The sequence below is a fragment of the Clytia hemisphaerica genome, unplaced genomic scaffold (genome assembly GCF_902728285.1).
Source record: "Clytia hemisphaerica strain Z4C2 unplaced genomic scaffold, Clytia hemisphaerica genome assembly, whole genome shotgun sequence".
NCBI lineage: Eukaryota > Metazoa > Cnidaria > Hydrozoa > Leptothecata > Clytiidae > Clytia > Clytia hemisphaerica.
In genome coordinates, this window is record NW_027104506.1 from 219,280 (window position 1) to 234,099 (window position 14,820).

At 33.4% G+C, this 14,820-nt stretch overlaps 1 protein-coding gene across 1 annotated transcript in view; it reads left to right on the top strand.

Annotated features, from left to right (window-relative positions):
• Positions 1 to 14,820, top strand: part of LOC136821850 (MOB kinase activator 3B-like) — a 32,429-nt gene that overhangs the window by 3,280 nt on the left and 14,329 nt on the right. The window contains exons 2-7 of the mRNA XM_067078094.1: positions 6,331 to 6,449; positions 7,684 to 7,749; positions 8,541 to 8,625; positions 10,716 to 10,809; positions 11,184 to 11,317; positions 12,051 to 12,166. Of these exons, the coding sequence (XP_066934195.1) occupies positions 6,366 to 6,449; positions 7,684 to 7,749; positions 8,541 to 8,625; positions 10,716 to 10,809; positions 11,184 to 11,317; positions 12,051 to 12,166 (579 nt within the window). The 5' untranslated portion in view covers positions 6,331 to 6,365. The remainder of the gene's footprint in view (positions 1 to 6,330; positions 6,450 to 7,683; positions 7,750 to 8,540; positions 8,626 to 10,715; positions 10,810 to 11,183; positions 11,318 to 12,050; positions 12,167 to 14,820) is intronic.

Consider the following 14,820-nt stretch of genomic DNA (forward strand, 5'->3'; position numbering starts at 1 on the left):
AAAAATTTGTACAAAATGCTCTGGGCACAAAATTTGGTCTAAGAAATTGACTTTATAAAATATGAATACACAATGTGTTGTTTGAATCAAAAAGAATTCTGATCAAATTTCATTCTCTAAAAAGTATCCTTTGTATTATTATAAAGTATTATCCCTTTTTAAATTTTAGCAAACTACATGATTGTTGAAACCCCTTAATGAAGTTTGAATCTTTGTCTCTCTTCAATTTCAATTCAATTTAAATATGGCTTCTAAAGAGGCCTAACAACTGACCATTTATTTTTGTTTTTGTTTTTAATGTGTCAATATGTGATTCATGGAGAACATCACTTTTATGTTTTTTTTTATGATAGAGTCAGTCATTAAGAAAAACACTTAAAGAATGCCAAAAGGAAGTAGACATGATTTTCCTTAATTAATCAATAAACAGTTAAGTGTTTTGATCTCTCAGATATTTTTATCTTGAATACTTGACAACACGAGGTTTTTTTCAACTTTTGTTTACTTTTTTTTCTTTTTCACGAAGATTGTGTGTGTACCTTGTCCTTGAAAATTACAATCATGATGGAGTTTAATTTTTCTGTCAATATTTAGATATTTATGATATTTATGCGTTTAATTTAGTTTGACAAAAATGATAGACTTTCTCTTTATTGCAAGTATGGTAAAAATAATTCAATTGTGGTTGACCAGTATAACCAAATTTCTTTACTTGCAAAATGGTATCTATCAAAATTGAGGTACACGTTTTTTATGAGAACACTCAAAAGTTTTGAAGCCTTCGGATGTTCTTAGGTTTTTTAGTTTTAAGCCTGAAAATGTTCTTTTTAACATGCTCTTATTGTCACCATTTTTTGTGCATGTATGTCCATTTTCCTAAGAAATTGGGTATTTTAGAGTCCTCATAGCCTTAAAATGTTCTTAAATTGCCCCTAACATTTTGGCCATCGTAACCTTATGTTCTTATATATAGTTTGTTCTTATAAAAAACGTGTAATAGTATAAACAGATTTCTTTACTTGCAAAATGGTATCTATCAAAATTGAGCTTTTTATAAGGTAAATTAAATTTTGTCATAAAAATAAAACCTAAAACAAGTTTATGTTATTTATTTATGGTCCTACACGTTTTTTATAAGAACAAAAGGCTTCGATGGCTAAAATGCTAAGAACAAGTTAAGAGTATTTTAGGGTGTTTTGGAACTCTAAAACACCTGTTTCCTCAGAAAAATGGACAAAAATACTAGAAAATTAAGAAAATGTTCAGAATATTTTTAGGCTTAAAAAACGCAGAAAGTTAAGAACATCCGAAGGCTTCAAAATTTTTGAATGTTCTTTAAAAAAAATCATCTAGTCATATTAAAAGTCATTTTTGCACGTTTTGAAATTTCATGTTTTTGCCATGATAACCACCAAGTTTCTGATACTTTCAGATGTCAATATTTTTATCATTTGAATGCATTCATCATGCAAATTTTACTTTGGACAAGTTTCCAACTATTTTGACATTTGAATGCATTTTGATTATATATCATTTTAAAACAAATTTATTTTTGTGTAAATTTGTTACCTATTCAATGCCTGTTGATTGAGTGTGTCTGCAATAATTTTCATTTTTTCAAAATTCAACTTATAAAAAAAGATTTGTGAGGAAGGAAGAATGTATCGAAGTAGATTATGTACATCAGGATTCCGGATTACTCAAGCTAAGATTTTTATCAGATGAAAATAACAGGGTAGTTGAGCTGGTATTTAGTTCTCCTTTTATTTTGGGAAATGTTTTTAATTTTATTTCATTTTGATTTCATTTTTAATTTGATTTAATTATAATTTTAATTTTGATTTCAATTTTATTTTGATTTTGATTTTGACTTTGATATTAATTTCAATTTAATTTTGGTTTTAAATTCATTTTCAAATGTTTTTTTTTATATTTTTTACTGTTGCACTCCTAGGCCACCATACATGACTGAAATGAACTAATTCCAAAAGAAATTTTCAAGGTAAATTCTATAATTATTAAAAAGTTTTAGTTGTATTTGCAGTGCTATAGCTACCAGTAATTTTTTTAGTGTGATTTTTTTCATAAAATGGAGTATTTTACCTTTAAATTTTGCCTTCATTCGAATTACTTTAGTTTTTTGAGTGTGTTTTTAGCCAATTTAGAGCTCTAGATTTCAAAATTTCCCCAGTTGGGTCAAACCATGGTTGGCCCTCACGGTGTCACTGAACTTATGCTCCCATCCCCAATATCAAAATCCTTCCTACGGCACTGCTGTCAGCTGGGTTTTGTGCATTAATCAGACAGACACACATAGAGACACATAGAGAAAATCTTTTTTTTTCTTGATTTGAATGACCTTGAAGTTGAACAGGCTTCCTCTGATGATTTTAACCCCAATTAAAAAAACATCAGTCCACGTTCTGTTACTTTATTACATTGAATAAAATGCCCCCCCCCCCTGGGGATGATAATTTTATAATTGCCTAAAAGTGTTTGGATTTTCCATTGCTAGAGACACTTCATATTATTGTGTCAGGGTTTGATTAAAATATTGAATTTAAACAAAAAAAAAATTCATGAAATAATTTTTTCTCGATTGAATTTTTCACAATTTTTTAATGGACGAAAATTTTTTGCTTTTATTCATATTATTACTGTTATCATTTTCTCAAATACCCTTGGGAATTTCTCTTTCAAATTTGAAATCTGTTCTTGCTTATCAAGTTTCAAGGTATAACCTTTCTTACCAACAAATTAAGAAAAGGTCAAATTTCATCTCATGGCTATAGAGTATTAAAAAATTTTGTTTATTTTTCTCAAGGTCTTACCATTTATTTTTATAAAAATGTGACGTAAGATGGAGAAGAAAGGTTGTATACGTTCATAAGATATTAGAATTTTCAAAAAAGGAGAAATGTGTTTTTATATTTTTTTGCTTCCTTATGATCAAGGCTAAGAAAATTTTAACTTTTTTTAACTTTCTCTTGTTTGGAAATATTGTTTTTCGTAGGTCAATAAGATTGCGACCTTTTTGGTTTGATTTGGTCTTAATATTAACGAATTTTGGCTAATATTTTGCAATTCTTTGGGGTTACCTATTCATTGGTGGTACCTAGCTGTTTTAATGGAGGCTCTAGGGGCTGTGTATATTTTCCAAATTTAAAATTTCGAAATTTCCCATCCAATTTTGATTCTCGTTTCTTTCCACATAATCTTTTGCTATATTTTTCAAATGTTATTGTTTTGATTTACAGCCACCATCTTTAAAAAAACCACCCCAAAAATCATTACGACTTTAGGAATGACAAAAAAGTGTCAATTCAAAAAAATTATTGGCTGAATGGGGGACCTAACTCGTTGGGGCACCATGCTTCAATGGGAGAACCGGAAAAGTGGGCTGAAACCATGAACAAATTTTGCCCTTTAACTTTAAGTAAAGTATCAGTCAGTTTTAAAGTGTTAGAAGGGATCTATTTTTGCGGAATTCAAAATTCAATGTTTAAAAATTGCACTCCAAAACCATCCCAACTGGATTTTTTAACCTTGGAACAATAGAATTTTATTCCCCATTGGGATTTTAATAGGAATCTTTATCCCCACTGAGGAAAAAAGTGGTGTAAAAATTATTTTAAAATTTTCTAGCAAAATCAATGTTAGTCCTAAGATTTTAAAATCGAAAGTCTATGAATATTATGGATGGTTTTACGTCTAGGAATGATGTTTCTCTGTTTTCATAACGTCAACATTTGGCAGGTTAAGTAAGAGAGAAGTGTATACCCTTTACTTTTTATAAGAAATAGGTGAATTTTTGGTTGGCGCTAGGCTGTTCTTAATTTTCTTAATTTTCAGGCTTTAATGTTCCTAAAGTGTTCTCAATATGCTTATTCATTCACTTATTGACTTAACAGAGACTTAAATCAGCATTTTTAAAGCGATTCCTAAAATATTAGGCTTGTATTATTCTTAGTTTTTTCTTAGTTTGTTCTTAAGTTTGGGCCAAAATTGAACCTTGTGTTATTTTGAAATTGTTCTTATAAAAAGTCGTATTATGATAAATCAATAAACAGACAAACATCTTACACGATGAGACATGCCAAGCAACTTCAAAAAATCATTCATTTTTGACTGAGTATTAAAAATCTCTGACATATTTTACCATGTTAGGGTCTTTTTAATAGTGAGTATCTTTTGCTTCTGATGCCTTCAATATAATTGTTTTTATTTAGTTTAAAAGTGATCATTTTTCTGTATTACATTTTTTTTATAAGCAAGTGTCTGTCCCTATATCAGGCTCGCATTATGCTTAGCATTCTATTGCTCTCTAACAATGGAGCCATTGTTTGGGCAGCAAAAGCTGAGCATGTATATATGCTTATAAACGTTATGCTTTTAAAAGAAAAAAACATATATTATATCGTATGTTATTCGTGGTTCTCTAAAACCAATGTCTTCTGTGCTAAAATTGTTGAATACAGAAATTCATTCACCCATAGGTTTTCTTCATGAGTCCCGGTCTTGTTGCTTTTTCTTAAATCTACAGTTGACGCTCTCTAATTCGATCTTCAAGGAAAATTGTATTTTCATCGAATAAAGGAACGTCGTTTATGAGAGTTTCTTGTTGACGGGGACTTTCAATTTCATCGAATAAGGGAGCCTATCGAATAGTAGAACGTCGAATAAGAGAGCGTCAACTGTATATATTTTTTAGATCTTTTTCAGATTGTAATAATGCTTTTCTTTTAAGGAATCTCTTCGCTATTACAATACAGAAAAGTCTTATAGTTCTTTAATCTTAGACATTATGGTACATACGACCGTAGTGCAGTGGTAGAGCATCCGGCTACGGTGCGCAAGGTTGTGGATTCAACCCCCAGCCGGGTCATACCAAAGATTCCCAAAATGGTACTTGATGCCTCTCTACTTGACGCTCAGTAATTAAGAGAATGATCAATGGTAAGTGGCGCAATCCAGGGAGAAAGAGTGGCGCCCTCCTCTACCTTCGGGTAGATAGCTATCGAAAGAGGATCCTTCGGGTCGCCTCCGACTGCGGTTGCAGACTTACTTACTACATACGTCATTTTTCATGTATGAATTGAGGCATACGTGTGTGTGGGGTAATCACAATCAAAATAAAGTCATTATAAACTACTTAACCTCGGCTTATCTCCATGGAAAGATCGTTTGAATAGTAGATTAATTGTAAGAGATTAAAAGGCATCAATGTTTTCCAATAGGTTTTAGAAGTAAGTTAAATATGTTTTTACCATTCTTCAAGGGATCTTTAATATGTTCAGTCTCTCTGTGTAAGAGATCTTTTCTGTTTGTAAGGTAAGTGTTTGAAAACAATAACAGAGGTTGAATTTATCCTTTAAAAGTAAGTTTGCGTCCGACTTTGATAAACTGCGAGAGTGACCAGACCCTTTTTCCTTCCGAAGGCAGTGCTCGAAATAACGGTCGGACATCGGACATTGTCCGACCCAAAAAGCTTCATGTCCGACCAAATAAATGATAATTTAAAAGCTAAAGCAACCCTGATAGGACATTTTGTCCGACCCACTTGGAATCGTTATTTCGAGCCTTGCGATGGTGCCACTTTCTTATCTGGATCTCCACTCATTCTTGACCAGTCTTTTTAGTTGCTAAGCATTAAGTAGAGAGCCCATACAAACATTTTTATATCTTGGCTAAGACATGACTGGGGATCGACCCCCACAACACAGAACGTTTCACATGATAACCGGATGCTCTACCTTTATGCCCGACTTTGCCGTTAGAAGTGGATTGGTATAGTAGAAGGTGTAGTGGGCTCTTCCAGAAAATGTCCGTAGATGGAAGTGGAGGATATAGTGTCCGGAGGGGGAAGTGATAAACCTACAAAATTTGCCCTTTCCAAGGGGTAAACTTGCTCTGTTTGGGGGTAATTTTGCTCGGTTTGAGTGTTATTTTAAATGTCCAGGGGGTCAACTGATGCATGTCCGGGATCAGACCTGCTGTCCGGGAGGGGTCCAAAGTCACAATGTCTGGGAGGTAAATTTCTAAAAAATGTTATATCCCTCACCCCCAATATTCAAATTTTTTCTGGAAAAGCCCATATCTAAATCATGGAAAAAGAAATTTCCCATTCATCTGCTTGAAGAACAAATTTTGAAGAGTGCCCAAGAAACATATAATTACAGACCTGCCAACTTGAGATTTTCATTTGTGCATGAGAGTTGATCGACACCTCTGATTATATGGTGTAAATCATGAATAGCCTATGTTCGTTAATATTAGGGAGGTACAAATAGGAATGTAGTAAAATAGTGTATTATTTTTCTTTCAATTTAGAAACGAAAAACGAAAAACGAAAATATTAAAATTGAATGCTGGTAAGCTGTTCACCAATCCATATGTCGTCAACTTCAGATTCCAAAAAATCTTTCGGCTTCAAATCCAAACATCAAAAGGTATTATTTTGGTTTTTCTTTTTCTTAGACCATGTTCAGACGTTACGGTTTCGTATCGCTCCGGTGTGGTATTTGTTACGGATAGGAAGTGTTCATACTCATTTCGGAACGTTTCGGAGCAAGAAAACGGAGCAGTTCCGTTCCGATGAAAATAGTGGAGCGAAACCTTTTCGATCTGATTTGCTTTGTAACGTCTTCTTTTTTGACGTTTCCAATTTTGACGTTCACACAGTGTTTCGGAACCTTTTCGTTTCGGAGCGAAACGGAACATAGCGTGTAAACGTGGTCTAAATGCTTCGTTGTCTAAGGTATCGATCTGTTTAAACTTAAAGTCCTGTTATTTATGTTGGTTTTGAAGATGCCGATAGAGCGATCTTTCAGAGGCCCTGGGGACAGCTTATGCAGCCTCACTTTCTTAAATGACATAAATTTTCTTTTTTTGCTAGCACAAAACAATACACCTTTTCGACCGTAGTCGCGCGGTCAGACGCAAAAGAAAAGACTGGGACGGTTTTAGAGTGGTAAAACGGACAAAAATATACCTGCGCGGCAATTGGCGGCTACGGTCGAAAAGGTGTATTTTGTCTGAATCGCAGACCTCTATAGATATACTTCCTTTATAAGAAACTTTTTTTGCTAGAATATGAGAAGAAGCCTTGGAACAATCAAAATACATCCCGGAAATCCAGAAAAACTACTTTCACTTTCATTGAACTTTTAACTTTGAAAGTGATTTTTTCGGTCACATCATATTTCTTCCCACTATGATAATATCCTTAAATCCTGACAGAAATTTAATACAGGAGAGTCTCTTGAACTCGAACCTCTATAACTCGAACAAGTATTCCCACCCTTTAGTTAACAATGTCTTATATGCCTCAAAATGCCTCAAAATCTACTTAACTTGAAAACTTGAACAGAATTTGTGTTCCCCTCGTGCGTTTTCAAGCTATGAAGACTCAACTGTATCGAAGTTCCTTCGGCTAACAATGTCTTATAAACCTTACTCCAATAACTCGAAATTTACTCAACCCGAACAAATTTGTGTTCCCCACGTGCGTTTTCAAGCTATGAAGACTCAACTGTATCGAAGTTCCTTCGGCTAACAATGTCTTATAAACCTTACTCCATGACTCGAAATTTACTTAACTTGAGCAAATTTTGTGTTCATCCTGGTTCATCACGTGCGTTTTCAAGCTATGGAGACTCAACTGTTGTATTATTCTTTCTTTAGACATTCAGACCGAAAAAGAAATGGGATTCGGGAACATTGAAATATAACCTACACAAGAAAGCGCAGGTAAAAGATCTCTCACTGCACCGTCCTTCCCTTTGACTGTTTGTTACGACCCTGTATCATTGATTTGATCATATACTAGTAGTAGTTACACCCTGGCAAAAACATGGTGCATCCAAAATAACAAGATTTCTTTCCGATTGAAATTTCAAAATTTTGGAATCGTAAAAAATATGTATATGGAAATTTGGTCTGTAAAGATCTTTGAAAAGTGTTTGAAACCCTAACAACACACCTATGCAGTTAGCCTGGGTACAGGCCACAGACAAAAAGCAATGTTTTCCTAAAATTTTAGTCCTTTAAACTTTTTTGAGTTGAATTTTTTTCCTTCAAACTCATCAGAGTAGCCAGAACGATAATGGGCCATCATTTTATATCCATACAGGGGGTGGACGAACATTCCCAGAGGATAATCCGAGAAAAATTTCCAAATTTCTTTTTTCATTTTTCCAAGGGGGTAAAAAGTTATTCTTAAATTTACAGGGGGTAAAAGACTGTTTTTAGTTCATGCACCCTCACTTTAAGGTATGAATTTTTTTTTTCACAAGGGTTTTTTTGGAAATTTTACCATTTTCGATGGGGTATCCACGCATTTTCAATAATTGTTTGTTGCCTTGAAAAGGTTCGTCCACCCCCCTGTATGTTTTTAATGGAACAGCCCAATGTATCATCATTTATCTTAACAGGGATATACCTAGGCAAGATTCAGGTCTTTCAAAGTTTGGGTGAGATCTTTCCATTCAGTTTAACAGAAGAGCCAGAACGATAATTTTTCATCATGTTTCATATTACAGGCATCATTGAAAGCGGGTATAGATCTAAGGGAAGCAGTTGCATTGCCATGTGACGAAGATTTAAATGACTGGTTGGCTGTACATGGTATGTAATTGATCATGATTTAAAAGCTTTCTGAAGTTAAGGTCATAGAACTTAAACCCTTCATCGGTTTCGTTTTGTTTATATTCATGATATGCACCACTGCAACGAATTCACGAAATTTTGCAACTTTTTTGTTTTTGTTCCACCCAATACGTCACTTTTTCTATTGTTTAAGTGACGTATTGGGTGGAAAATTTGATAAGTTCTCAGAAGACTCTCCGGTGAATATGCTATGCGAAGCAGACCCTGCCATACTGATTTGATGGCAGGTCTGTTCTGGTGTGCATAGCTACGCGAATTCGGCCACGTTTGTGAATCCTTGTGAGAAATTTTCGAGTTGTTTTCAGGCGATAAACTTTGGAAGGCTAGTGGAATTGAGGAGAAATAATTTATATATATTTATGTTACATAAAGATTAAGAAACGTTGTATTTCTTTTCAATACTTAAAGTTTCTTGCTTACGCATTCATCAGTTGATTAGAAATAACTATCAAAACAAAATTCCACGTTTATTTAAAAAATTCAATACAGCGTCTTCATATAAAAAATTGATGTCAATCTTTAGAATCGAAGTTTTCAAGTAAGTGTTTGTTTATGTGCCGGCATTTTGAGATAAGTTCAGATCTAGAGTTCAGTAAATTGTCTTTACGCAAAGAGATTTCGAATTTTTCGTTCAAACAAAGGTCACATTTCAGGCTGCTTCTGTTGAACGGTTTGCACTTTCTTACAATTAGCCATGTAACTTTAGGGTTGGTCTGGTTACGAGAATGCCGCCAAAATTCGTTTGAGAGCTCGGTTTCATTTTCGTATTTGGCGTGGTTGAACGATTTCTTGTGGTTCGCATATCGCTTTTTGAAGGTTGTTTCTGCGAGACCGATGTAAATTTTTGTGGTAAATTCTCGTCGTCTGTTGTCAGTGTGGCTTCGTAAACAGTGTTTTTAGCTAAGCAGTTACCGTTCATGAGGCATTGATTTTTGACGATGCAGTTGCATGTTTTGGTTGGTTGTACGATGTCTTGCTTTTTGAGTACTGCTTTGTTATGCCCATCAATGATGGCTTTCATGTTGGTCGTGCAGCTATAGCTAACTTTGACTGTATTTCGATTGAACAGCTTGTGGTATTAATGATGACGAGGAAAGTGTTTGTCGATCAACTTCATTCAAGAACTTTTGTGCGATATTTGTTTCGACCGATTTGCTGAAGGGAAGGTTAAACCAAATGACGTTGCGTATTCTTTGGCGTGTTTGTGGTCTGTTCACTGTTGGTGTGTAGGTTAAGTTGGTTTCATAGCCGGCGTCTTTCAAAGCCTTTTCGTAAATGGGCTTTGCTTCATTGAAGATTTGTTCATTGGACGAATGCTCCGATAAGCGTTTTTCAATCGTTTTTGGCAGTTGTTGGATGATATTTGGTGGGTGGTTAGATTGGGTGTTGATGTACTGTAAGTTGTTATCTGGTTTATGGTAAGGTCGGAATGTACCATCGTTTAAATTGAACGTAACATCAAGGTAATCGACAATCTTTTTATTGCATTCGATCACAATGTCTAAATCGAAGTCTTTGAAAGTTTTTGTTATTTTCTTTTTGATTCTTTCGGATTTTGAACCATTTTTGCCGGTTTCGAAAACGCCTATATCCATCGGTAGAGGCCAATATCGTTTTTGTCATGTTGTTGGCTGAGTTTGTGCTGTAGGAATGTCCCAACATATATTCATGTTATATGCTTAGACTTCGATTTATTGATTTTCTTTTGTCTTTTTAAGTCGGAACATTGATTCTGCTCAAAGAACAAAGTTTTCTTTAAAATTTGGCGCCGCCATTGAAAATCTTTGGTCGAAGAAAGCTCAAACAGCTTTAAAAGCTACCCTGAAAAAGTCAGCGTTTTAGAAAAGCTGCACAAAGTCTTTAGCATTTCAGCTTGGAGGTATGCTTATAAACGTTATGCTTATAAGGTTATTTCAATTTAAGAACCTTCATGCAATCACATTTTCATGGTAGTGTCTATTATGTATTAATTAGCACTGTAGCCTTTTATTCTGCTTTATACTTACACATTTTTGATAATTTATGAACATTTTTTCATATTTTTCTAGTGGTGGATTTTTATAACAGAATCAATTTGATATACGGAACGATACAAGAAGAATGTACGAACGACAGTTGTCCTGTCATGTCTGGCGGTCCTAAGTAAGTAATCATTTTTACGTAAATAACAGTTTATTGATTGTTTTGGACCCCTGCATACCAAAGTTTTGCTTTGGAAGGAGCAAGAATTCGGACCGGGGACCCTGATCTGTGGCGCTTTCACCCTACACCATTCGGCAATTGCCCCTAATAAGGAGACGTCCTACAAGGAAAGGTACCGTAAAAAAAGTATATGATTGAAGGTTTGCGTACCCTTGTACGAGGATCAGTAAGAGGATCAAAACTTGTAGGTACCTGAGTAGAAACGGTGAAAGGTTAGAAACATAAGTTTGGTACTGACCGTTAATTCCACAGATGTTAAGGAAAAGGCACTCTAAGCACCTGTCTTAACATTCTTCTTTTGCTGTTTTTCACAGATATGAATATTATTGGGCAGACGGCGAAAAATATAAAAAACCGACAGCCGTTCCGGCACCGGTATACGTGACGTTATTGATGGATTGGGTGGATAATCAAGTTAATGATGAACATTTATTCCCTCCTTCTGCAGGTTAGAAAGTATTTATTAATTTTTGTTGTTTGTTCTTTCCTTTCGCCTTCTTGTTAAGGTTAAGCTGACGGGTGACTCTAGAGTGGCAGGAGATGCTTACTCAAGGTACAGCACCTAATCTCAGACTTCGGTCTTCAGCTTATCACTTCCTTATGTGCCTTGTGCATTCCTTTTGTTTTCTACAGATTGTTAGTCGCTAGTTTGTATCTTCTTCAGTGTATATAACTTATCACTATATTCCTTAGTACCTAGGCTTATTTAATTTTCCTTGGTTTGTTCATTCATGGCCCCTTTCGTGCACTAAACCTGTCAAAAATTTAACCAATCAAATAGCAGTTTATGGTGCACTAAACCTGTCAAAATTTTAACCAATTAAATAGCAGTTTATGGTGTTTATCAAGCATGGTGGGCGATAATTTTTTTCTCCCGAAATTTAGGGCCTCTCACTTAAAACGGTACTCCAGGATCCATGTCATTCGTCTCTATGCTGGCTCGAGTTTAAATGCCACAAACCCTTTTTTGGCTTGATTATAGTTATTTTTTTTAACGAAGGATGGATTAATAGCTAAATGTATCATTTCACTTCACTTTTTGACACTGATTTAACAGCCTACGATTTGGGACGTTCTCAACAGAACCTTGGAACAGTCCTTTTACTCTTCAACCTTGAAATACTCAAACCTTTCACCATACACCATACAATTTTTAATTTTTTAATTTCATTTCATTTCAGATATACCTTTTCCAAAGAACTTTCAACCCATCGTCAAAAATATATTCAAAAGACTATTTCGTGTTTTCGTACACGTCTATATACACCACTTTGATAAAATTATAACTCTCGGCGCAGTAAGTTTATTTGTTCTTCTATTACTTAGATGATTATTGATTTACTCCTTACAATTTTACTGTAGTATTTTTATCTCAAATTAATACCACTGTAGTTACCCCCTAGTTACTCTCTAAGGTACGGGATTACGTGTTAAATTGATACAGCAATGTCGTCTTAGGACCAATGAAATGGCAATCGTTAAAAAATCCCCTGAGCCTAGAGGGGGTTAATTGCTTCATTGAGGTTTTTTTTTTTTAATTCTGGAGGCTAGCTTGCTAGGAGGGGTTGCTGAGTGTTGAGTAATAGAACTGGGGGTAGAGTAGACTATGCTATAGTCTAAGACGAGTTTCATCTAAGAGGAACAAACGTGAAGACGGGAATTTTTTACGGGAGTAGCTGTTGTCTTAGACTATATCAATCCGGTAGAAAAGCGGAAATTTTGGATTTTGGTTAGCGGTGTGATCGGCCGGCCCGGTTCGAACAAATGTAAACAAACAGTCGGGTCTAGCCGGTAATTGCCGCCACCAATTCTTGCTGCTAATACAGATGGACCCGACTGGAAAATGATTCCAAAACATAGCGACAGAAAGTTAATCTGTAGGTGTGGAAATTATTTGTGCAATTCTTTAGCATTTTTTGAGTCTAGCCTCCTATTAGTTAGTACTTTATTTTGTAACTTCTTTGCAACAAGGTGTTTTATGTAAATGGTTTGTTTTGAATTTATTTTTAACAAGCAGAACTCAGATTCAAGCAAGTATATATCATATTTTTTTCAAGAAAGCTATAAAAGAGAGAAGAAGAGGTAAAGCATTTTTCTCTTTTATTTTTATTTTGAAAGACTCAATTTTCGTAATGCAAACTTGCATCTACCAGGTTTATCTACAGTGTATGTGGTATATGTTTTGTCTAATTGCTCTAGGAAAATTTTATGAAGAGTGGTATTTTTCAAATCACAAACAGCTTTTTTACAAATTAATGCATTATTTTTCTTTATGAATTTTTTTTTAATTTTCATAAAAGGCATAATTGTTGGTTTTGATTTTTTGTCTACAGATATAGTTTAGGCAAGCCAATATAATTTGTCGTTTTTTTTACAGACCGCAAACTTTAGGTAAATTTTAGGTTCGGTCGTGGTGTGCCTGTAAAACAACAAATCAAATTGGTCCCACCTTATAGTCTACCAAAACCAAGTCCAACACAGGAAAAATTCAATATAAATCATTGCATGACTTTTTAGTGAATTCACGGTGAAAAGCCGCAATTAATCACTGTGAATTGTCAAATTGCAGCTTTTCACTGTGAATTCACTAAAAAGTCAAGGTGAATTTTATTAATTTTTTTCCTGTGCCAAGTTGTCTTATATATACTGATATAATTTCGATAGCTATTAAAAATATGAAAGTTTCAAAATAATCTTGGTAGTTTCAAAATAGTGAAAAATTATACAAGTAGGTGCTAAAACTTTTTATTTTTAGAAAGGTGTATATAAACCTTTCCAATAGACCTTTTTTCAAAGAGGACGTCCTGTTGAAAAATTATTTAGTCCAGCCATAAAAACAATGATAGAGCCATGCATAGTTACTGTATCATGCATATTGTAATAATTATGCATGGTTTGATCATTGTTTTTCTACTGGACTACAACAGGGTGGCCTCTTTGAAAAAAGGTCTATGATGTTGACCACACCAACTTGAATTGTGGACAAAAAAGCAACCATTCCTAGCAAGATGGCCATTAAGAAAGACTTTTGTTTATTTATCTTCTTATGAACTGCTATATGTCTGTATGTTAATAGTTGCTATTTTGCCCTTCTGTATTCAATATGGACATTTACTAAAAGGCATTATTTACAATTATCATATAATTGAATCATATTGAATATTTTAAATTTGGTTTTTTTTTATAAAGAAAGTAAAAAAGAAAGTCTTAGACACAATCCTACGGTGGCCGAGAAAGCTCAACCAAGATTTAAATTTTCAAAATACGAATTTAAATATTCAAAATACAGATTTAAATATTAGAATATCAATTAAAATATTGAAATACAAATTTAAATATTAGAATATGAATTTAAATATTGAAATACAGATTTAAATATTAGAATATGAATTTAAATATTGAAATACAGATTTAAATATTAGAATATGAATTTAAATATTGAAATACAGATTTAAATATTAGAATATGAATTTAAATATCCGAAATATGAATTTAAATATTCAAAATACAGATTTAAATATTCGAATACGAATTTAAATATTAAAATACAGATTTAAATATTAGAATATGAATTTAAATATCCAAAATATGAATTTAAATATTCAAAATACAGATTTAAATATTCGAATATGAATTTAAATATTCAAAATACAGATTTAAATATTCGAATATGAATTTAAATATCCAAAATACGAATTTAAGTATTCAAAATACAGATTTAAATATTAGAATATGAATTTAATTATTGAAATACGAATTTAAATATTAGAGTATGAATTTAGATATTAGTAGAATACGACTTTAAATATTTTAAATACGGATTTAAATATTCGAATATGAATTTAAATATTTTCTATCGGACTTAAATATTGGAATCCGATTTTAGCGGACCTTAATATTGTAATCCGATTTTATCGAACGAATACAACAACAACAAACATGGCGGTCCAG